This window comes from Labeo rohita, chromosome 6 (genome assembly GCF_022985175.1).
Source record: "Labeo rohita strain BAU-BD-2019 chromosome 6, IGBB_LRoh.1.0, whole genome shotgun sequence".
NCBI classification, from domain to species: domain Eukaryota; kingdom Metazoa; phylum Chordata; class Actinopteri; order Cypriniformes; family Cyprinidae; genus Labeo; species Labeo rohita.
Window position 1 is genome coordinate 29,172,393 of NC_066874.1, and position 24,950 is coordinate 29,197,342.

At 35.9% G+C, this 24,950-nt stretch overlaps 1 protein-coding gene across 6 annotated transcripts in view; it reads right to left on the reverse strand.

Annotated features, from left to right (window-relative positions):
* Positions 1-3,572: 3,572 nt before the first annotated feature.
* The window catches only part of LOC127166837 (membrane-associated guanylate kinase, WW and PDZ domain-containing protein 3), a 145,047-nt gene continuing 123,669 nt past the window's right edge, over positions 3,573-24,950 (reverse strand). For 2 of the 6 annotated variants that reach the window (XM_051112434.1, XM_051112433.1), the window contains 13 exons: positions 24,537-24,731; positions 22,670-23,287; positions 19,404-19,435; positions 16,753-16,912; positions 14,711-14,805; positions 14,392-14,584; positions 14,102-14,281; positions 12,563-12,760; positions 12,059-12,146; positions 11,848-11,953; positions 10,917-11,054; positions 9,530-9,665; positions 3,573-7,919 (listed from right to left, as the gene is read on the reverse strand). In XM_051112434.1, the coding sequence (XP_050968391.1) occupies positions 6,907-7,919; positions 9,530-9,665; positions 10,917-11,054; positions 11,848-11,953; positions 12,059-12,146; positions 12,563-12,760; positions 14,102-14,281; positions 14,392-14,584; positions 14,711-14,805; positions 16,753-16,912; positions 19,404-19,435; positions 22,670-23,287; positions 24,537-24,731 (3,152 nt within the window). In that variant the 3' untranslated portion in view covers positions 3,573-6,906. Of the gene's footprint in view, positions 7,920-9,294; positions 9,382-9,529; positions 9,666-10,199; positions 10,841-10,916; positions 11,055-11,847; positions 11,954-12,058; positions 12,147-12,562; positions 12,761-14,101; positions 14,282-14,391; positions 14,585-14,710; positions 14,806-16,752; positions 16,913-19,403; positions 19,436-22,669; positions 23,288-24,536; positions 24,732-24,950 lie in introns of those variants that run through there. The other 4 variants (XM_051112435.1, XM_051112437.1, XM_051112436.1 and 1 more) reach the window with 4 other exon arrangements.

Sequence of the window (24,950 nt, forward strand, 5' to 3'; positions counted from 1 at the left end):
ATCAAATACTGACGTCAACACGATCTTCATTCTCAACCAAAATGCAACGTCTGTCCGACATCATGTCCAACGTCAACCTGACGTTATATAGACGTCCAGTGCCTGCTGGGGGAGGAGCTGGAGCTCTAGCTCGCCCTCGCTGGAGGTAATGGGTGGACACACCTAACCACACCCTAACCCTACCCCTCACCCTATCCTAAACATAACTCCACCCATTAGTTCACACAGAGGTGGAGCTGGACATCCAGAGAGGAGGAGCCGGAGGCCATTCGGCTCTGCAGTGAGCAGTACTTACTTGATAATGAGCGCTGCATCTTTCCCCATTCAAAACTATACGAGTGACAAGTCTTGGGTATTCTATAGTCTTTGGAAAGGACTCGTTAGGGACACCTAGTGGCGGTTAGCAGAAACCGTAAGGCCTGCATGTTAAAGAATCCTAATATATTCACCCGTCAGACATTTATTATCCACTTTCAGCACTGCTTCAGTGGTTTGCAATACATTTATCTGCTTCTTTATATCTCTGCTACCGCCTAAAATACCTCCTCCGGTCTCTACGGTACTGAGTACTTTACACATCGCTGAGCAATCACGAAATGATACAGCAGTGTTCTGCTTAACTCAGCAGAACAAATGCCGCTTAGACTGGCATATTTCTTTACTGTAAGCCATTTAAAGCAGTCTACATTTTGTTCTGTGTGACAAGCCATAGGTTTTATCATCTAGACAATGCTGTAGGCGTGACAGGCCGGGATAAGACTCTCTGTAGACAACTTGAGCTGGGATAATAAATGTCGTGGTCTCAGTCATTGTATTTTTAAAATCGTATAGCTTCAAGTCATCTTAAAATAATGAAATTAGTCAAACATTTTCTCTTATCTGCGGGCGTTCGGTTTTGTCACACTGCCTGTTCCTCAGCAGAAAATGATCTTAATTAAAATATAAATTAAACCAAGCTGATTTTAAATATAGAAATGATATACAGTAGCAATTAAGGAATAATTCATGTATTTCGATAACATCATTATTCTGAAGCAATCTATGACCCTTATCATTAAAAGTCCTCTGATTTGATTTTGCATAAAATGTTACATGACCAGAACACCAGGATATGATTTTATTTTCTTTGCACTGACTTGAAATATTTTCCCTGTCATACTTAAATAATTACTTAGAAAAATAACAGAACAAATATACATATTTCTATTCTTTCTTCTGAGAGAGACCACTCAGCTATTGTTTTATAAAGGTGCTGTACATTATTTAAACATTTACATGAATCAGACCACGTTATATTGAGCCCATATGTATTTAGACTAATATGAGGTGATTCTAGGCCTCACTTTGAAATATGAACACTGAGATGAGATGAGTACGGTATGTACAGCAGATGCTAACATTGCTTTCATGACATTTCTTCACATTTCGTCATTTTCGAAGTGTCATATGCACAAAAACACACAATGTAACACCACCACAGCTTATCGTGAACAATAATCTTGTCTTTGTAATTAGTTTGCGTTCTTATCGTTTATATCAAAGCTGTGTCACAGCTGTTAGTTACATATCCAAACCCTGAGGTCATAATCACACACAGTATATGAAATGGCCACCGTTCCTTTGGTATTAACAGATCATATCACTTCCTATGAAAGCACACCTTAAACATTTAGCTTGGCCACATTTTAGACCTCAAAACTCCGGTAAATCAGCCCTTTCAGAAACCTCCCACAACTGACCATGGGTTGCAAGCAAGCATGGAAAAAATTAGCTGATGGTCACTGGATAGATAGCTAGATAGAAGACGTTATACCCGCAACATTCCTGTTTTTTACTTCGTGGTCTGTAGTTAAAGACAGCGAATCTTTGCACATTAGGGTGAATCTCGCAGAAACTTATCTGGATCATATTTCACCTCCAAAATCTAAATTTGCATAAAGACAGTGAAGCCTAATGAAGTCTATTCTTCACATTGTGACAGTATGCATGAATTTAAGCACATTTCTGCTGTAAAAATTCTCTATAATTGATTCAGAAGGTTTGCTTTTTACTACACTCTAAAAAATGCTGGGTTATTTTTTTTAACATCATTTTTTTTTTTGAACAAAGAACATACAAGGGCAATTACATATAAATAACATCAGAACAAAATAAATACAACAATAAACAAACAAAATAAAAAAAAAATAAAATAAAATAAGGAAAGCAGTAACATCACATATCCATAATCAAGTACAAATAATTAAAAATTATTCAAAAGAATATATTTAAGGCTTTAAAGTAATTTACCATTTTTTTGCTTTCTTATTTTATGTTTCTTTTAATGTACACAGGTAGTGACCTATTTCTATTTTAAAGTGAGTAAAAATAGGTCTTTCACTGCCCATTTACATTTATGAATACAGGATTTTCCATATATAATTAATAAATTCACAATATACCAGATTTTGAAGAGCAAAGTCCCTTTGAGATAACGTGCAGCTCCTATCTCTTTGAATGGGGAAACATCAAATTCTCCAAAGCTGTTAACCAAGCTTACTATTAAATTTTGTATTTGAAATCACCAATGAAATATGAAAACAATTACCTCATAAATATTGTTCCTTCCAGCTGCTGTGACGCGCCGACTTTACTGATTAGCGATTGGCTCATTTATTCCGAAGGCGGGGCTTTGTGGCTATAATGAGCGATACATTTTCCCCTTTTAAACCTACAAGAGTGACACTGACAGATCTCGGGTCTTTGGTTGGTCAGTCAGAGCGCGGGCTTTTTGAGTCCTTTACACTCTACAGGTTCTCAGGGGTTGGTGCACTTCTTCAGGGAAATAAAGGTTTGTATACATTTTTTTTTTTTTCATTTATAAAGTATTTGCTGTAAATTGTAATATTTTACACAATGCAACATAATGTCAGTCAGCTGCGGTTGTTTCGCAAGAAGTCTTGCATAAAACAAATGGATTTTATTTGTTATTGTACTTTTAATTTAGTTTGATAATCAAATATGATCTCTAATGTCAGTGCTATTTGTAGGCAGGTTTTGGAGTCAGTCACGGCATCTTTCAGCTACGAGTGTTACAAGCTTTTAAATGTTACATTTATATGTCTAAAATGCTTGTTAAACAAGTTTAAATGTATGTAATATTGTAAAATATGCTGTATTAACCCAAATAAATTAAATTTGTCTTGTATTTTGTCCACGTGTTCTTGCTTAACAATAAATGTTCATCTCTTGATTATTGCTGTTGCCTCTAGTAATTCTCTGTGCGTTTCCATTTTAAACCAGCAATATAATAATTTTTAAACAATAGCTGACTAAAATAAAATAACCCACCATGTTTGGTAAAAAGATTTAACCCAACCAACTCAGTCAAAATAACCTAGCATGTGTTCTGTCCAGTATTTTCCCAGCGGTGGGTTGCCAAATAACCTAAGCTGGGTTGTTTTTAACCCAGCATTTTTTTAGAGTGTAGTTATGATTGATTAGATTCTCATTATTTTAGTGCAATATAAATATTCAATTATTTTAATACGTTTAAGGTAAAAAAAAAAAACAAAAAAAAACAAATACCATGATAATTTTAACAAAAATATTTATTTAAATTACAGTAATGTGAGCTTTAAGAGTAAATGTGCTTAAATATAGTAAGTAAATATTTTCTTCAAAATCTGAATTCGAGATCAACTATGACCCCTTGACAACCTTCATGAAGTTCACCCATGTGCATTGGCTTGTGATGGCCATAAATCGAAGCTTGACTGCTGTAAAGTACAGTATAGCCTCATAACTGAGGGGTTGAATTGCTTGCACTGCTTGCCTTCATCTTGAACAGACTGGAAAAAATAAAATAAATATTTACCATATTAAATCTGATTTCATAGAATATTTAAAAATACATTTGCATGTACCATTTGTTTTGTGACAAGTCAAAACAGTTGCTACAAGGTAAAACTACCACGGTGTTTAGCAAGAGCCTGGATCTCTACACCGAAATCAATGTCACAATCTGTTATAGCTACATGTATCTATTCATATACATATTTCAATAAATAAACATTTTCTCATGTTCTTGGTATATTAAAGCACAAGTTTCTGGTCATTTGCAATTATAATATTTGGAGATCAGGGAACGAAAGACATGGAAGAGAGAGAGAACAGTCTGAAAAGTCCCTGGTAAAGCCCCCGATCTTCATGACAGTTCTTATTTACATCGTCTGAAAGCATTAGAGATAAATTGCACGGGTCTAAAAGGCATGCAACGAAACGAGGAGTTTGTGTGTTCTACTTTGCATGCAGGAAAAACTAAATGATTCTTTGGGGCAAGGACGTGCTGTTCATAACCGAAACATAAACTTGCATTGTTGTTTTGGTGATTGATGGGGCGTGTTCCCTTAAATTGCATAAGGAAGGATTGCATTGTGATGTCGACAGAGTTCTCATGTTGTTTAATGTCAGCTGGCACGAAGGAAATTAAACGAGGCTGTCCGGACAAAGCGGAGCTCCATGCGTTTAACCACAAAGCCTCAGAAATTGCCTGTCTGAGACGATTAAGCAATGATCTCCATAAAGCAGTTCAGATGAAGCTTCATGTCGAATCAGTCTGTTTGTGAGACTGCTTATTACAAACGTTTTTAAATCATTTGAATGAGACGCTCATGCTGTCCAAAGAGAAGCACGTGAACATGGTTCACATGATACGCTCTGAAGCAGGCGTAAGCCTGAATGGGAGACCACCTGGAGAAAAACAGTGTTTAAGGCCAAAAACATACTCTTGGAAAGTATGTGAACAAGCATGTGAATGCTTGGCCTATGCACTGAAGTTATATGGTGCTTTTGCACATACAAAGCGGTTTCAAACTTCACTATTCAATCAGGTGATAAAGACCTTGAGATGTACCTCTGAGCTGTCGACTTGTTTATAGCTTCCTATCTGAGTAATAAACAACTCGGTTTAAAGTTGGCGTGAAATGAAAACTCACTCTATCTACTTTCTAAATGAATGTTATTGAACAATTGTAAACAATTCATCCATTTTGTTGGACTGCAAAAAAAATATTCTTAATAAATTTGGTAACCAAATGGTTTCGGATCCCATTGACTTCTATAGTATTTGTTGTCTATACTATGAAAGTCAATGGGGGCCAAAACCATTAGGGCTGTAAAAGAAGATATTTGAAGAAATCTGGCAACCAAACTGTTTATTACCTATCTGAGTAATAAGCAAATTGGTTTAAAGTTGTTGTAAAATGAAAATTCACTATATACTTTCTAAATGCATGTTATTGAGCAATTGTTAGCAATTCATCCATTTTGTTGGACTCTAAAAATATATTTTGAAGAAATTAGGTGATCAAACAGTTTCGGATCACATTGACTTCTACAGTATTTGCTGCCCATACTAAGAAAGTCAATGGGACCCAAAACAGTTTAGGCGTTAAAAAAATATATTTTGAAGAAATCTGGCAACCAAACAGTTTATTACCTATCTGAGTAATAAATAAGATGGTTTAAAGTTGGCATGATATGAAATATCACCTTATCTGCTTTCTAAATGCATGTTATTGAGCTTATTGTTAACAATTTATCCATTTTGTTGGACTAAAAAAAAAAAAAAAATTAAGAAATTTGGTAACCAAATGATTTTGGATACCATCAACTTCTATAGTATTTGTTGTCTATACTATGGAAGTCAATGGGAGCCAAAACCATTTAGGCTATAAAAGAAGATATTCGAAGAAATCTGGCAACCAAACAATTTATCAACTGAGTAATAAACTTGGTTTAAAGTTGGCATGATATGAAATATCACCCTATCTACTTTCTAAATGCATGTTATTGAGCTTATTGTGAACAACTTATCCATTTTGTTGGACTGTAAAAAAATATTTTGAAGAAATTTGGTAATCAAATGGTTTCGGATCCCATTGACTTCTATAGTATTGGCTGCCCATACTATGAAAGTCAATGGGACCCAAAACAGTTTAGGCTATAAAATAAGATATTTTGAAGAAATCTGGCAACCAAACAGATTATTACCTATCTGAGTAATAAACAACCTGGTTTAAAAAAGGGCGTAAAGTGAAAATTCACCCTATCTACTTTTGACACTTCTATTTTTGGGTTTATGCAGTAGAACTTAATATGTTTCAACTTTAAGTTAATTCAACAATTTTTCCCATAAATTGAGTATTATAAGTTCTGTGGCTGGTTGCCTCAAGTTTTAAGTTTTCTCAACTTCCATTTTTTTAAAGTATAAAGAACATGTTAATAGAACTTAGGCTAGGGTAATGAGATAGTTCTCCCCAAAATGAAAATTCTGTCATTTATTACTCATCCTCATGTAGTTTCAAACCCGTAAGACCTTCATTCATCTTTGGAACACAAAACTATGATATTTTGATGAAATCCGAGAGCCTTCTCAGCCTTTGTGTAAGTTCTGAAAATGAACGATGGTCTTACAGGTTTGGTAAAATATAAAGGTGAGTAATTACTGACAGAATTTTTATTTTTGGTTGAACTATTCCTGTAACATTCTACACAAGAGCAAATGCTTGAAACGCTGACCTGCTGTACATAGCCATATAAAGAAATCTCAAACATTCCCTTGAGTATTCTGAGTGCCCCTTGAATATGTTTAGTCTTGTACTCAAAAAAGCAATAGTTTTCTTCAAATGTCTGTGCCAATAAACCAGATGTGATGTTATTTAGATAGCCTGCTATAAACATGTCGACAGTTTGACTAACTTGCTCAGCAAAGATAACTTGCGCTTATTCCCGCGACATTGCTGAAATGCTGAGAATGCAACTTGCAATCCATGATAAACTGTGAAATCTTAGCTGGAGGCGTTTGCATGCACATACTTGCGCATATTTCTGGTCTTAAACCTTTTATTCCCAAGGCTCGCCAAACTATTCACAAACATCTCTCATCGCTTCCTCTTGCGTGAGGATGCGTGCAAAACTAGGAATCTTCCAAAGGCCGTCGCTCAAGGGTCCAGGATGGTCAAAGACTAGACTCGCCCTGGTGTTGGCTGGAGCTGCATCTGTGGTGACAATGTCCTCTTTCCTGTCTCGACTCTCATTTCCTTTTCTTTCATTCTTATCTGTAATCACTTCCTTCCTGTTTTCTTCCTGTTGATCCCCCTTATCCTTTGTTTGTTTGCTTTTCTTGTCTCCCTCTCTGCTCGATATGTGGGTGTCTTCATTTCGCATGTCTCTATCTCTCTGTTTTTTCTTCTTTTGGGTGCTTTTGAGCTCAGTTCCCCCTTTTGGCTCAAGTGCTTCATCCTCTCCTTTGCTTCTCACTTTTCTCTCAGCTCTCCGCCTCTTCTCCCCTTCTTGGGTCTCATTTCGCTTCCTTCCTCTAGACTCCTGTTTTTTCCTCTTTTCAGCGTCAATTGTCTTCTGGTCCGTGCTCGGCATCCCCTTCACGCAGCGTTCCTCTTTCCGTCCCTGCGCTTCGCCAATTACCGGTTCTTGTCCTTCACGCTTTGACTTCCGGGGACTGACTGAGCGACTGTGTTGGCAGGACTTTCTGTTCTTTTGGGAGTTTCGAGTACTTTGTTGCAGATTTTCTTTGTGGCTGCGAGCTTTGTCTTTGGCTTTGGATGGGCTTTTGGATTTCTCTGTATCTCCGAGATCAAGGAGATTCTCTGCGGACCGACTCTTGATGCGCCGTCGCTGTGGGTCTCTGGAAGAGCTGGTGTTTGGCGGTTTGGCACGCTTCTCCCTCTTGCTGTCTTTAGAGCGAGGATCCTCGCAGGCCAGATCCAAGGAGCCACGAGAACGGGCAAAGGAGCTTGTCAGCTCTGATGTTTCCTTCTTTGCTGAGGTGGATGACGGATGAAGGAGAGGAGAACTGAGAGGAATGTTGGAAGTGTTGGATCCCGATGGATCAGGAAGGATAACATCTCCCGCAGAACCTAAGGGCGAAAAGATGTGCATTGGTTACACTGCCTAGAATTAAAATACCATAACTAATTTAGGGCCCAATGAAGTCCGTTTTAGTTTTTCCCAAATTCCAATTTTTTCCGTTTTAATTTTTCTCAACTCTCTTTTAATGGTTAAATTAAATTTTATTAATCAAAGAGCATGTCTAATTAATTAAAATCATGAAACTTATACAATTTCACATCAGTTTAATAAAAGTTTAACAAAAATAATATGTTTAGGGCCCTATGAAATATTTTATTTTTTTTTCTCACCATATGTTTTATTGTTATCAAATTCTGTGTTTTAGCATGTCTAATTATTTGAATGCATACTTAATTTATTCAAATTTATTCTTAAAATAGCCGTATGAAAGGTTTTTGTACCCTCAGAAATTCTGTGTTGTGTATTTAAAATATTATGGTTATCAAATGAAGGCATAAAACATTAATTTCATTTATCTTTTAGTTATTGAAAATTAAGCAAACTTTTTTTTTTACAAACAAAGCGAAATTACTATTAAAATTAAAACATGGAAGAAATGTTGTGTGATTATACCCTAAAAAATAATGTTTGTTTCATTTTAGTAGTAGTAGTAATAGTATTAATACATATGTCACAATGTCTTCAAGTTAAACCAGACTTTTATTTTGAGGGGTTGCCGTGTCCACCTTTACATTTCTGTGTGTATATGATATAACGCTAGATTTCCTAAAATGGAATGGTCAAATGCACATGAAGTGACTCTCAGCAGATATTGTTCATGTATTTATGTCCTCGTTTAGTGAAACGAAAGACACTGAAATCACCACGAGCATCACATGTGCTTCAGTGTGTGTAGTAAACAAAACCGCTCGTCTGCTCCATTCATTAAAACAGAGACACACAGAACATGCAGGATTCACATTTAAATGGTATTTTTGCGGCATAATATTTACAGATACCAGTCCATATTGTGGTTTGATTTAAGTGTAATGACCTACTTTTGATTAATTCATTCAAACTTTGACAAATTCTGTGACATTCCGCATTATTCAGTAAATTCCGTTTTTTTTTTTTTTTACTGGATTCTGCGTTTTTTGCATCGTGGAAATTACAGGGCCCTACTAATTAAATGCTAATTAAAATTTACCATGGTAACCAATTAAATTTGAGTGGTGTTTGCTTGTTCTGAAATCCACAACACTACGGTTTCATGGCTGGTTGCTAATGAATTGCTATGTAAATGCATTGCTATACTATATATTTGAGTGAAACCACATTTGCAAAGAGCATGAACATATTCCACAGATCTAAACACGTACACAATAAAGCAGAGAAAAGACTAGCAATTAAGAAGCAAAGAAAGTGTAGTGAAAGTCCCATTACCAAAGAAAAAAAAGACCTAGAGGAAAAGAGGCTGTTAGTGATGATGCTCCTGGGGGCAGTAACACACCGCAGAGGAGCTTACACAACCTGCACAGAAGAGAACGAATGAAGAAAAAAGAGAGAAAGAAAGAAAGAAAGCTGACGTTAGCAAGCAACCCATGTAGTCTTGATGTTTGTACAGCATTCTTACGCATACAGCATCATCATCATCATGTGTTTGTGTCTCATAACTCACTGTTCTCTGATAAGAGGGCTTGCGGTCGTAGTAACAGTAGCACTTTGTTTCCTCCAGCTTGGATCAGCTCAATGGCTCTGGTGTGACTAATGCCTTGCGTCTGTTCTCCATTGATCTCCACTACCTGATCTCCTACCTGCACATTCAGGCGGAAGATCATGTTTCATCATTATTGAAATATCTTATTGGTCTCTGGTTCAGGCCATAAGAGGTGATGAGTGTATTTGAAGACCAAACTACCAATCTTGCTTTTCATTTATCTGCAACGCCATTGAAAAACCTATATCAATGGATTGCAAACAGGAAGATAATGACTGATATGGCCTTGAAAGTCAATTACCATTCACATTTAGTTCTTATGGCAGACACTTTTATCCAAAGCAAATTCATTCATTTCCTAGGAATCAAATCCTTGAAACGGATTCTGTCACCTTCTTTTGTTGTTGGACTTTACAGAACTGAAAACAGCATCCTGGTTTGAAATATTTTGAGAATAGAAAGGTGTAGTTTTCAGCTTCTCTTAAAGGGATAGTTCACCCAAAAATGAAAGTTACTCACCCTCAAGCTATCCTAGGTGTATATGACTTTCTTCTTTCAGACGTATACAATCAGAGTTATATTAAAAATGTCCTGGCCCTTACAAGCTTTATAATAACAGTAAGTGGGTAGAGATTTTGAAGCAAAATAAAGTGCATCCATCCTTCATAAAAAGTGCTCCACATGGCTCCAGGGGGTTAATAAAGGCCTCCTGAAATGAATCGATGCATTTTTGTAGGAAAACCAAAACACCGGTCACAAATTTCACTGGGCTTTTTGCTTTTATAAAATGTTTATTCCATATACGTAATAAGGTTTAGCAAAAATAAACAGAGCAAATCGAGTATAATGACGTTAATAAAAAAAACATTTTTCTTCCGCCAAACAATGTAGTTCCTCAGAAATAGTTGTGGTTGCAACAAAGTGGTTGCCGAGCAACACACAGACATAAACAAAGGTGTATGTTTGCAGAGTAATTTACAAAAGTTTAGAACGAGGCTCAACCAATCAGAATCAAGGAGCGGAACTATCTGTTTTATAATGCACTTTATATGCACTTTTATTGGACTTCATCCATCCAACTTTATCCTAAACCAAATTCACTGCCATTATAAAGCTAGAAAGAGCCAGGATATTTTTAATATAACTCCGATTGTATTCATCTAAAAGAAGAGAGTCATATACACCTAGCATGGCTTAAACCATGGGTAATTTTCCATTTTGGGTGAACTGTCCCTTCAGTGTAAATACACTGCAGATGTTTCCCCAAAATCACTGCAGAAGACGGAAAAAAGTCAGCAGATTCCATCCACAATGTGTGAGTTATTAAAAAGTGGTGTGCTGTACTGACATGTATCCGGCCGTCCTGTAGAGCGGGGCCGTCCTCAGCCAGCCGCAGGATGTAGAGGCCCATGTTATACTCCGTTCCTCCCCTCAGACTGAAGCCAAAACCACGAGGTCCGCGCTCCAACTCTACTGCAATACAGCCCTAGGTAGAAAATAGATATATGCTACTGTTAAAAAGTTTTGGGTTGTTTGGGTTGTTTTTTTTTACCTTTTACCATAATATTTGATGCAAATGCAAAAAAAATTCTGAAATAATACAGATTAAAATAACTGTTTTCTATTTAAATATATATTTAAAATGTAACTTATTTCTGTGATGGCTTGAATATATGAATTATAACCCTGCAATGTGATTTTGATTTTCTATTGTGGCAAGGATCATCTGAAATAAAAAGCTTTTGTAACATTTTGTAACGGGGGACAAATTGACAGAAATAAATACTTTTATTTAGCAAGGATGCTTTAAATTGATCAAAAGTGATGATAAAGACATTTATAATGTTACAAAAGATTTCTATTTCAGATAAATGCTGTTCTTCTGAACTTTCTATTTATCAAAAAAAAAACCCAGAAAATATCAGCTGTTTTCAACGTAATAATAATAAATGTTTTTGAGCAGCAAATTAGAATATTAGAATGATTTCTGAAGGGTGATGTGACTGGAGTAATGATGTTAGAAATTCAGCTTTAAAATCACATTTTAATATATATTAAAATAGACAACAGTTATTTTAAATAGTAAAAATATTTCAAAATTTTACTGTTTTTTTTCTGTACTTTGGATCAAATAAATGTAGGCTTGGTGAGCAGAAGATAAATAAAACTATATACGTGTATAAACATTTTTGCACTGCATTTTCCATCACAAATTACCCTAGATGTGTTGTCTTTAGACAAAGTTTATGTACAGTTTGTGATGCAAGAGTGACACTTGCCTGTTTGGAGTTGGCGACGCACAGCGTTCCCTGTTCGCTCATGGGAAGAGCTTTATACTCCTTCCGTGCAAGTTCATCCCTGATCTCATCCATATCCAAATTATATCTGTGCATAAGTAACACATATTATAAAGCAGAAGTGTGGCTTAAATTAGAGCTTAAAGAGCTAAAGTAGTTTAAATACATAATAATGCACTTTAAAACACTGCACCTTTCATCCTGAGTGGATCTGAGAATCTTGTGCTGCGGTGCTGGACTTTGTTTGGCTGAGCTGGCTCCTGAGGGCGGGCCTTTGTACTCTAAACAGCCAATCAAAACAGACTGTCATAAAACAGCATTCGCAACACTTTTGTAATATTAAAGAATAAGATCAGGAAGGTTTGGTCTCCAAAAGCCTGTGCCAATTAATGGTCTTTTGTTGTATCATATTCATACATGTGAGATAACAAGTATTAAACATGACAGGTATAAATGGGCTGTGTGTATTCATGTTTTGTAGTTGAAACAGGCTAATAATTGGTCTAAGTGCCCTTATAAAGCATTCAATTTAAATATGCATACATAATTGATATAAAACATCACCGTGGTTATTAGTGTTTCAATTTAAGCTACATTATTACCCTAGTGTGACAAATCAAAGCATGAGGCACAGGTTGAGAATGTACGAATATGTGCTGAGGCAGTATATTATGTGACATTTCATTATCTTACTCACCGTCCTCAGGAACCACGGTGAGTGTGACAGAGTTCCCCGCGTCTTTGATAAGCTGAACAATGTCGTTGTGGGAGAGCTCCACAATGGACTGACTGTTCACAGCGGATATGCGGTCACCCACATTCAGCAACCCGCAACGGTCAGTTGGACTGCCCTCGATTATTCGTCCGATCTTATGAGGAATCACTGCAACACACACTTCGGCAAATCACTTAGCAGAATTGGAATGGCTCGTGTTGTATTTATAATCATAATGAATGAATCATAAGAGATGTAACAATTCTGGGGCTGTGTAAAACTAAAACAGCTGGATGGAGTGGAATGGAACAGCGCACAGGGCTCCAAGGCACTTGTATTTTGTATTTTTAACACGACATCTTAAAATCTGAATAAATGAACACTCAACTTCGATGACGCAATGTGTTCAACGAACAGTGCAAGTTGAGATACAACCACCATTGACTTCCATTTACATACAGTATGTATGACTATAGTGGTGATAAAAAATTAAAATAAAGAAACATCTTTTACTGTGCAAAACACAGCACACTGTCAACATAATATTAAACCACAACCACTATGGTAAAATTAAATTATTAAACGGAAAATAAATAAATAAATAAATAATAATAATCCAAAATCTAAAATAAATCAACTCATTGATTTATAATTTTAGACCCATTTCTAAATGATTGGGGTTTGAATCCTTATAAAATACTTATAACATAATTATTAAATTAATTAAATTAAATTATTACTGTTATTTTAAAAGTATTTTAATATTTTTTTAATTATTAAATAGCCATTTATTACAAAATACGCACATATATAAAATCTAAAATTAGTTAACTAATAGTTAATTGGTAATCATTCATGAACCATTTCTAAATTATTGGAGTTGTGATTCCTTTCTTCTTATACTGATGATTCTTGAGGAAAAAAAAATGGTCCTAACTATTTACAATAAAATAAAATAAAATAAAATAAAACAGATTATAACATAACTGTTAAATTAAATTAAATTATTACTGGTATTTTAAAAGTATTTTAGTCGTTTTCATTATTAAATAGCCATACAAAACTAATACAAATATAACATCTTAAATAAGTTACCTTTACTAATTGATGATTAGTCATCAGTCATGAATCATTTCTAAATTACTGGGGCTCTGATCCTTTTTTTCTAATTCCAGTGCAACTGATGATTCTTTTAAGGGAAAAAATAGTTTTAACTTTATAAAATAAAATAAAATAATTGTTTATAACATAATTATTCAATTTAAATTAAATTAAATTAAATTAAATTAAATTAAATTAAATTAAATTAAATTAAAAATTAAATTATTACTGGTAAAGTATTTTAATGTTTTTTATTATTAAATAGCTATTTATTACAAAACTTCTGAATGTGTATTTTAACAATAGATTAGCAGTGATTTTGGTGCATTTCTGAAATAAGAACCGGTTCTTGATTCCCACATCTAATGATATCAAATTTTTGAATGACTTCGGCTGGTGCATCAATGAATCTGCTGTTACCTCCAGGTGGCGGTTTGCTCTTCGACGTGAGAATGACAAAGCCAAAGCCCTCGTTATCTTTACGATGGAGCGTGATATCAAACGATCCCTGGTCCTTGAGGCTTGGCACCTGGATACGTGGAAGTCGAGGTGAGCCATTCACAAGGGTCAGCGCTCCGCTCCCAACATCCTCCAGGGCGTCTACAGAGCAGAAGATTACACGGACTGACCTTTAATGAAAGCTTTTCAAGCAGTTAATTACACTCCAGTGCTGGTTTTATGTCTAAGGACTGTCAGTCAGTGGTGCTCACCTCTGTAAATGACCTTCCTGCGCACTGAAAGCAGCACTTGTCCGTTGCGTGCTGCGTTAGTCATCAGATCCAGAACTTGTTTGTGAGATTTCCCCTTTACAGTGATGCCATCGATGCCAACGAGCTCATCTCCTGCCCTCAGACGGCCTTCCTTCTCTGCGGCCCCCTGGGGAATGATGGCACCAATGTAGACCTAATGAAATTAGACAGACAGCTCGTTTTAGAGTTAAGACAGAAAATCGATCTGCTAATAAATCACACGAGTACAGTTCATGAATATAAATAATTTTCCAGGAATGTGGAAACAGAAGGGACTCACTGGCTGTTCTGCACCTTCTCCTCCAAGCACACGAAAGCCAAAGCCTGTCTCCTGATCTCTCTTGATGAACACGTCCAACTCTTTATAGAGAGGCACTGCACACAAATAAACACAATTACGTGGAAGTACAATAAATAATTTGGAACACATGGAATTAAACACATTCATCACAAAAAAAAGTTTTTTCATCAAACACGCATATGGCCTTTTCTGTGTCTCTGCATTCAGATCATAAATTAAAAGGAAAGTTTTCTCAGATATGTCATTTGAAAACCACATGATGTTTTTTCCGTGAAGCTCAGATTAAGCAGCTACTCTTTTCCATGCAATAATAGAGGTTGGTGATTCAGACTACAAAGCTCTGAAGGGAAAAAGTACTATAAAATACTCCATTCAAACTATATTCAAAGTCTCCCAAAGCTATTCAACAACTTTTAACTGAAATGAACTGAAAATCTTCTGCACATAAATCTCATTCAAAGTTTCACACACTTAAACCAATTGTGGAATATGTGCAAGAACAGGACATTTGCCAACAGCTCTCATTATACTGTCTCTAGTGTGCCATTTTCTCTTGTATTATAAATGTGAATGTGGGGGAAAGACATAACTATTACAAAAAACCCTGTTCTGAATGTGTATTTGAATTTTTTTTTTAATAAAATAAGAAAAGCTAAAATATAATGTAAATTTATTCCATAATTGTGACTTTATATCTTTTTATCTTACTACTGTAGCATACATTGCTATATGTATTAGGGGTGGGCGATATCCAAAGTCTTATATCACAAAATGAGTCATTTTATTTGAAAATAATGATACAGTTTAAGTCAAATGTTTACATAAACATTACAGAATTTGCATTATTTTACCAAAAAAATAGGGATCATACAAAATGGATGTTATTTTTTATTTAGTACTGACCTGAAAAAGATGTTTCAGATAAAAGATGTTTACATATAGTCCACAAGACAAAATAATAGTTGAGTTTATAAACATGACCACATTCAAACCTTTACATACACTTGATTCTACATACTGTGTTGTTACCTGAATGATTCACAGTTGTGTTTTTTTTGTTGGTTTGTTTTGTTTAGTGATAGTTGTTCATGAGTCGCCTTGTTTGTCCTAAACAGTTAAACTGCCTGCTGTTCTTCAGAAAAATCCTTCAAGTCCCACAAATTCTTTGGTTTTTCAGCATTTTTGTGTATTTGAACCCTTTCCAACAATGACTGTATGATTTTGAGATTCATATTTTAACAATGAGAACAACTAAGGAACTCAAATGCAACTGAAATGCAAATTTGCAAAATCTCTTTAGATTATAGCCAAATAGCAGCATGTTTCAGATGAAAAAAACGCTACTTACATTTCTGAAAACATCAGAGTTAGGAGACTCATAACGAGTGGTTCCCTGCATTATTACAACAAAACGCGTGATTACAGTACTGAGCCGCTGTAATGGAGCAGTTTAATGCTATTAACAGTGAAAGTAACAAAACATAGTTTAATGGGCATAATTAAGTGTAACAATAAAAATAACTAAGGGATATATAGTCAAACCCAAAATTATTCAGACACCAGATATACACCACCTAATTTTGGATACATTATTTTTTTTACTAGTGGGTGCAGGACATGTGAAAGGATGTGAAAAATGTCTGATAATGTGAGAAAAGGTATCTGAATAAATTTCTGGTTATGTTTACATTTTGTCTAAAGTAATGACATTGCTTTTTTTTTTGTTTAAACCAAAAAGATGTGTATATTTTTGGCTTGGAATAGCCTTCTGTTAAAGATTTTTGTATTCATCCTAACTATAGGCAAATAAAACCTCCCTCTAAATGAACTGCACTTTCATTGAAACCAAATCTAAGAAGGTATCGGTACTCGGTTTCGGCAAGTACACAAATGAAAATACTCATACTCGTATCGGTTTGTAAAAAAGTGGTATCGTTTCATCCGTACTCACAGATCCACATCTTGGTGATGTAACATAAAAACAGTTTCCTCCTTGCAGGAGGAACTCAGCAGAGACTCACCTATGCTCTCTGGCAAGGCTTTGGGTTTGCTGTAGTGGAGGGAAGCGTCTTGTTTTGGAGAGCTACACGGCAGTGTGTTTGAGTGATAGGTCAAAGCCTGGGGAACCATGATGTCATGGCAACGGTCCAGAGTCTCAGTGCTGGCACTCAACCCCGGTCTCTGTTGGAAGAAAATGTGTTTTAATACCACTTCACAAAGCGACCAGCAGAGTGCACACAGATGTGGACTCTAACAAGCAGAATTTAAACTGTTCACTGGCTACAACCTCTAAAAGAATAATAGGAAGTGCATACAGATAGAGAGCCTATATCAACAGAAGTACTGTTATGCTTGGATCGGGCCTTCTAGGTAGCAGGAAGATTCCCATAATTCATATGCAAATCAAGTTTCTGTGTCATGAGTGATACTGAAAAACAGCTGTAATGGAATATTTAAAGTCTGTCAGTAAACCAAAGCCTAACACACTCATACGATTAATGTTTGTGCCGTTTTGAATCATGTTATTGGCCTTTCAAAGCATTATATTTTTAAAACTAGATTTTTACATTCATAGTAGTAATTGTGAGTGATGTCCATATATAACTCACTAACATACCACTAGGGTGGTTGCCAGATTGTTGTTTAAGAGTCAAAAGAGCCTACTTACAAGTCTCAATAATATTCTGATCCCTCAAAACCTTTCTTTAAAGTATATGGGATTGTTTTTGCCTGTTTCATAATTCTTAAAGGGGTCATCGGATGCTAAGTTCACTTTTACATGTTGTTTGAACATTAATGTGTGTTGGCAGTGTATGTACAAATCTACCCTATAATGATAAAAATCCATGCAGCGGTTTTTAATTAATCCGTAAAAATAATATTCCCTTTTTCAAATCTAGCCATTCTCAGATGCCTGTCTTTGTGGCGTCACACCGACAGAGGCCGCTCCCACGATAGTTGATTGACATGAGCGTCTTACCTCAGATCAGTTGTAACAGTCCAACCTCCAAGTTTTGATGCCAGAGCAGGGATGTAAGTTAGACAAGAATTGAGCGATTGAGGTGCTGTGTTGCTGGATGTAACAATTAACATAGTAGTTGTCATTTAGTCCCGACATCTGAGCTGCTGAAGATGCAGTGGATTACGTTTGTTTGTGAAGGGAATGCGTTTCTCGATCTACATATATCCGTCTATGTTCACGCGAATCATTCATGATCCAGCTTCACTTACAGCAGAAGTGAGTATAAGGGTTTTTTTATGAATCTTTGCGATCGCCTTTCCTAATAATGTGCTAGTTAGCAAGTTCAGCAGCTAAACAAGGCTAAATGCAACTAAAGTAAACAGGCTCGTCACTCCACAGAGGGAAGAGAGGGGCGGGGCAAGCAGAGCTAATCTGCATTTAAAGCAGCCTTGACCAGAATGGGATGATTTTTGCAGAGCTGATTTTGGCAAGGTAAAAAAGGTGTTGTTTTACTCAACCATTGAGAATTTTTAACCAAAGTATATTATAGAGTTTTCATTAAGACCCTAAAGAATCATATCTTGTGGAAAATGGGCATCCGATGACCCCTTTAAGTGAAAAATTGTATATCACATCACTTAAAAGGTAGCACAAGCCACACAGTTCGGTACAAATGATGAGGGACGTGCCAGCTATCGAACTTTAGTACTTACAGAAAGGGGTTTGTTCAAATCCCAAACCCATTACATTCAAAGCATTACCTTTTTTTTTTTTTCTTTTTTGGTAGGTTTTGATATAGACAGGGTTTTTACAAAACCAAAACATCCATATAATCTGTATGTTTAACATATGTCTGTTTTTTTTTTTTTTTTGTAATAACTTATGTTTATATTCATATTATTTGTTTATTTGTCTGGTTAAACATACAAAGCATTACATTTTACATTTTAACATTAGATTTATGCATTTATTGTGGTGGTGGTTGCCAGGCTGTTCTTTACAGGGTAGAGATGAAAAGGACCTATTTATAAGTCTCAATAATATTCTGATTCCTCACAACCCTTCTTCATTGTAAGTATATAAGATTGTTTTTACCTGTTTCATTGCCTGTATCATTCTCAAGTGAAAATCGTACATCCTATCACATAAAAGGTAGCACAAGCCACACAATTCAGTATAAATAATGTGGGACATGCCAGCTACTGAACTTTAGTACTTACAGAAAGGGGTTTGTTAAAATCTCAAACCCATTACATACAAAGGATTACATTTTTAACACTACATTTTTACATTTTTTATAGTAATTGTGAGGGATGTTCATATAAAACTCACCAATTTGATACTAGAGTGGTTGCCAGGTTGTTGTTTACAGGCCAGAGTTGAAAAGGGCCTACTCCTAAGTCTCAGTGATATCCTGATCCCTCAAAACCTTTGTTTAATACAAGTATATGGGATTGTTTTTGCCTGCTTCATCATTCTCAAGTGAAAATTGTACATCCTATCACTTAAAAAGTAGTACAAACCACAATTTGGTACAAATGGTGTTGGAATGTCAGCAACCAAACATACAGAAAGGGGTTTGTTCAAATCCCAAACCCCAAGTACGAACAATAATTGAGAAGAAATTTCATCAGCACTAAATGAAATATTCAACCCCTTCCTCAGTTCTACAAGGTCATTATCACCTCTGAAATCTATTATCATACTCACAGGTCTTAAACTCTTCACAGGCGATGTCTGACCTAGAAACAGAGAAAAGGCAAATGAGAGACATAAGTAGCACTGAAGGAGGAAAAAACGAAGGAACAGGCACTCATCAAGAGACAGATGAAAAAAAAACTGGAACTCGTTACTGAGATAGAAAGTTTCTACCCTTATTATAATGACAGTGTTTCATGGTTGTTGCCTCTCAAATATGAAAAAGGCATGAGAATACATTGTTTCAATGCTACATTATTAATTCCCATCCATCTAACTAAAAAGCTACTCAAAGAGGAAGCGCCATTCAAGTGCTTCAAAGCGGGGCGTTTCCTGAGCCAATTCCGAGCCAAATTAATCATGACACATGCGTCATCTAGGAGCCATTAAAGATAGTTTGAATAAATGTACATAAGAGAAAATTATGAATCCTCCAGGGAGAAACACAATGACAGAAGTCATGCATAAAATAATGACGCGGCTACACTTCCATCTGTCAGTTCAGAACCCATGTCGTTTATTCATTCCCTTTGTTTTTTTCGCTCTGTCTTTCTTTTGATTGGTGTGATTTCCATTGAATTTAATGGCTAACCAATGAATGATGAAACTCACTCATCCTTTGAAGGGTAATAGAACTGATTAAAGCATTATCTTGCACTCTTTTCTCCCTTTTTCCCTCCTCCCTTACTCGCTCTGCAGACAATAAATCCTCACAGAACTCTTTGCAGACACATCCTAAAATTCCCCTGTGATCTAAACTCATTTCCCAAATTCCCAGCCAGCCCCACTGAGTGGGTGCGAAAAATGCAGCGGGCCTCTCCTGCCAACCATATGAGAATCAGCGGTCCATCATTCTTACATAACATTCTCCTGAGGGACAGAAACACACCTCAAGTATGATCGGTGAGAGTGGAAGAGAGGAGAACAAGGCTGGCTAAAATGTAAAATTATGAAGTGGATTCTCTGATTTCTCACCTGCTGAACAATGGAGATAAAACAAAAAAAAGGGCGAAGAGAAAGATCCTTTAAATCCCTGCTGAAAAGACCAGCATACTGTAGTTGCTCACAATCATGTGTAGCATGCATGCTAGTGCTCCTATTAGGCTTGTGAACTATAATGTAAAAACATAATTCTCCCACCAATAAATGAAAATTCTGTCATCATTTATCTTCATTTGTTTTTCTAAACCATGTGTGTGTGTGTGTGTGTGTGTTTAATTATGATGTAGAACATGAAAAGTTGCTTTGCAAAATTTCCATATTCATTTTCTTACTCAGTATTTTTGTCTTGTTTTCCAGTAAAAAATATCTAAACATTTTCAAATCACAATATATGACTTGAGACACAAATATGACTTTAGAGGCTAAATGTTGTTTTCTGAGGAAATGTATCAGATTTAGGGAGATTAATGCTTAAAATTGATATATGAAAGTTGTTTTTTATTATCCCATCTGCAACATTTTTTTAAATTTCTTTTTTTAATTAAAAAACACATAAACCATAATTAATTTTGAGACACTCTAAAAAATGGTGGGTTAAATAAAATCCAGCGCTGGGTGAAATATACCCAACAACTTCTGGTTAGTTTTATTTTACTTTTAAACTATTGTTTAAAATTACTTTTTGACTGGCTAAAACCCAAAATGTGACCCTGGACCACAAGGCCATAAGGGTCATAAGGGTCAATTTTCCGAGATTGAGATTCATACACCATCTAAAAGATAAACAAATAAACTTTCCATTGATGTATGGTTTTAAGGATAGGACAATATTTGTCCAAGATACAACTATATGAAAATCTGGAATCTGAGGGTGCAAAAAAAAAAAAAATCAAAATATTGAGAAAATCACCTTTAAAGTTGTCCAAATAAAGTTCTTAGCAATGCATATTAGTAATTAAAAATTAAGTTTTGATATATTTACAGTAGGAAATTTACAAAATATCTTTATGAAACATGACCTTTACTTAATATCCTAATGATTTTTAGCATAAAAGAAAAATCGATCATTTTGACCCATACAGTGTATTGTTGGCTATTACTACAAATATACCCATGCTACTCATGACTGGTTTTGTGGTCCAGGGTCACAAACAGGCTGTAAATGAAAAATCAGGCACATAATTACTAGAGGCATCACCAATAATCAAAAGGTGAACATTAACTAATAAGGAATTAAAAAAAATTTTCATTATTTAATTATTATTAATTCAACTTATTAATAAATGTTCATTTATTGAACAAATTAATAAATGTTCATTTCCAAGCTATTATGGGTTCATTTTAAGCAAGAAATATAGTTTATATAAACATTTAACCCAACCACCAACCCCATCACTGAGTTTGTCCGTATTTCTGCTTTTAACCCAGCATTTTTTGTGTATATTTCTCATAAAAGAAACGTTATGTCATTTTACATATAAATATATGGATCTTGAATTAATAACATTTAGATATTTGCATTGAAAAACAGGATTGAGAAATATATTGAAAAAGAAAGTGACTTTTAACAGTGTACTCTTTCCATAAATCAAAATGTTTTTCAATTTCTTAATTTTAGTAGTAGTAGTAAATATAATGCAGAATTTGAATTTAAGAAAGTAGCAATGAAAAACTTTATTTAAATGCAATAAGTAAAAGAAGATTTGTCAAGACACTACTGAACGACGGCTTGACAAAAGCTTAAAGGATTAAAGAAGTATAAAAAGTTGGACAGATTTATTCATTTTCACATTTATATTCACTGCATGCTAGTCAAAGTTAAAGTCTTTGAAAGTCTTTTCAGCAGGGTTTTTCCACTAGAAATACCTAAGATCTGTTTCAAGTGTGTGATGGAGAGCGGAGTATTTATTTTATCCTGCTTATTTTAAGGGAGCGGATGTTTACCTTAAAATAAGCAGGAATACAAAAGTGTATAAATTACACACGCATAAAAATCTAGACCATCTAAAACTGGCGTTGGTTAATAGGTACAGCAATTAAATTCTAAAGGCCCAAAACTCTACACAATACACTACATATGAATATTTACATTTACAGACACACTTACTCAAAGTGCTTTCAAGCTGTATGTCCATGCATGAATTGTGTGATTTAATGCAAAATTTCAAGGTCATTAATGCCAAAAAATGCACTTTTTCTTAAGCTACAGGAACATAAACTGCAAGAGTGACCAAACTGCCATTTATTGTAAGCTTTCAGCTTCTTTTGCTTGTGTAAAGCCTGTTTATGCTCTAAATAATCAGTGCAGTGTTCCCTACACCCTCCAGCTCTCTTACCTCCTCTCAACACCAACAGATTCACCTCGCTGCCCACAGGGAGGTCCTTCAGTATATCCACCACCTGCGCATGGCTCAGCGTTTGCACATTCTGCCTGTTAATCTCCTTTATCACATCTCCTTTCAACAGGCCTCGGCACCACTGCTCATCCAGGATCATTTTCACCTTCTGCCCCAGCGGACAGTCTGCAATGGCGAAGCCAAATCCTCCAGGTCCCTTCACGATTGGCACGCTCACCAGCTCCGGCTGCAGCATCCCTGTCTCGGGCCTGTCGTTGGCACTGCTGCTGCCTCCTGGAAGAGCAGCGACCACCGGCCGCCCACTGGCGTCTGTGGTTACGTAGTGAAGCTCTTGGGAGGAGCCGTGAAGGGCATCACCTTTGACTAGCAGCGGCTGGCCGTTGATGAGGGGTACGGCCGTTACGATCTCTCCTGTCGGAGGTGGAGGTGGAGGGGGAAGGTCCTCGCTGTCTGCATCCACGTCAGGGGGAAGCGAATATCCGCGGCAGAGGACCATGTCCACGAACTGGTTAATTGGGATGCACTGGAACATGTGAACCACGTCGGCATGGGTCTTGCCTAAGACAAGTGTGCCATTGATTTCCACAATAACATCACCTGGGTTGAGAAGGGAGGAAATTTGACAGCTTCAAAAAGGGAAAAGATTATTACAAAGTGGATGAACAACTTTTGTAATCCATTTATGTTTTCGAAAGATGCTAGATAAAAGGAATAGTTTACACAAAATCAAATATTCTGTCCTTATTTACTCACTCTTACAGTATGTCATATCAAACGTGTGTTATTTCTTTGAGAACCTTTGAAGAATTTTCACACAGGTCTTTTTAAAATACAGATCTGATAGGCTAAAATAAAATGCAAAGAAATACCAAAGAGGTGGTGCAACTTGTGTTTTATATTTGAAGTGTTTTTGAAGTGGATCAGTGAACAAATCATTCTTTTGAATTTTTTTTTTCAGAATCCAATTTATGAATCAGACTGATTTGTTCACTCACTAGATGATCCACAGCAGCTCTAGTTAACAACTCAATGAAAAGGAAGATTACTGAAAAGGAAGATTATTATTATCTTTTTTGGTTTTATGTGGTTTTAGAAGACTTCTCAGGTTTTTTAAGCCTTGCCACTATGTTCAGAATGAACTGTTGCTGTATGGAACCACGTTATTACTGTTAACTAAACATTAAAGTCTAAAAAACATTATTTTAAATTTTAAATAACATAATAGCAATATTGAAAAAAGTAATAAAAATGAGTTAAGCACATAACTGAAAATGTAAAAATAAAAGCTAATTCAAAATACTAATAAAAACTATGATAGTATAAGTAATACTAAAACAAGACTGATATGGAAAAAAAACTGCATGAAGAATCTCCAAAATACAAAACTTTTTGTTTCACAGAAGAAGGGTTCGAGGCTCAGAAAGGTAGTAAGGACATTGTTAAAATAGTCCATGTGACATCAGTGGTTCAACCATAATGTTATGAAGCTATGAAAATACTTTTTGTGCGCAATGAAAATTAAAAACTTTATTCAACAATTTCTTCTCTTTAGTGTCAGTCATGCGTTAACGAGAGTAGCACGGCGCATACGTGTGATGCTGCTGACACAGGAGCAGGATTAATGTATCGATGTCCTTACTACCTTTCTGGGCATTGAACATGTTAGCGGTGTTGCTGTCTATGCAGGAAAATCAGAAAGCTCTCAGATTTCATCAAAAATATTCTAATTCGTGTTCCGAAGATGATTTTATGGGTTTGGAATGACATGAGAGTGAGTAATTAATGTGAATTAATTGTGGATTGTGGATGTTCCCCTAAACATCTCACCAAAGTAGGCATCACTCACCAGAAGCCATTTTATTGTCCTGTGCGGCCGGACCATCAGCGAGGACATTCTTCACCTGCAGGAACTCATCAGGTCGGTCTCCACCAATGATGGTGAAACCAAAGCCCTGTTGGCTCTTCCTGAGTGCCGTGTGATACAGCTCCCCCTTCAGCTGGGTTGGGTCCCGCGTAAACCCGGGCGTACCAGCCGCTCCACCTACAGAAGGAGACAGAAGGAGAGGAAGACACAGACAGACGACATCTGTGATGACTCCACATAAAATATGCACAAAGACAAAACTACAAGCAACTAGACATTGATACAGTAGACGTACGCTATATAGCCTACAAGCACCAACTGCACCATATGAAATGCTTGATGATAAACATGTTTTCAAAATGTATGACAGAGCCATCAATAATGTGGGAAGTCACA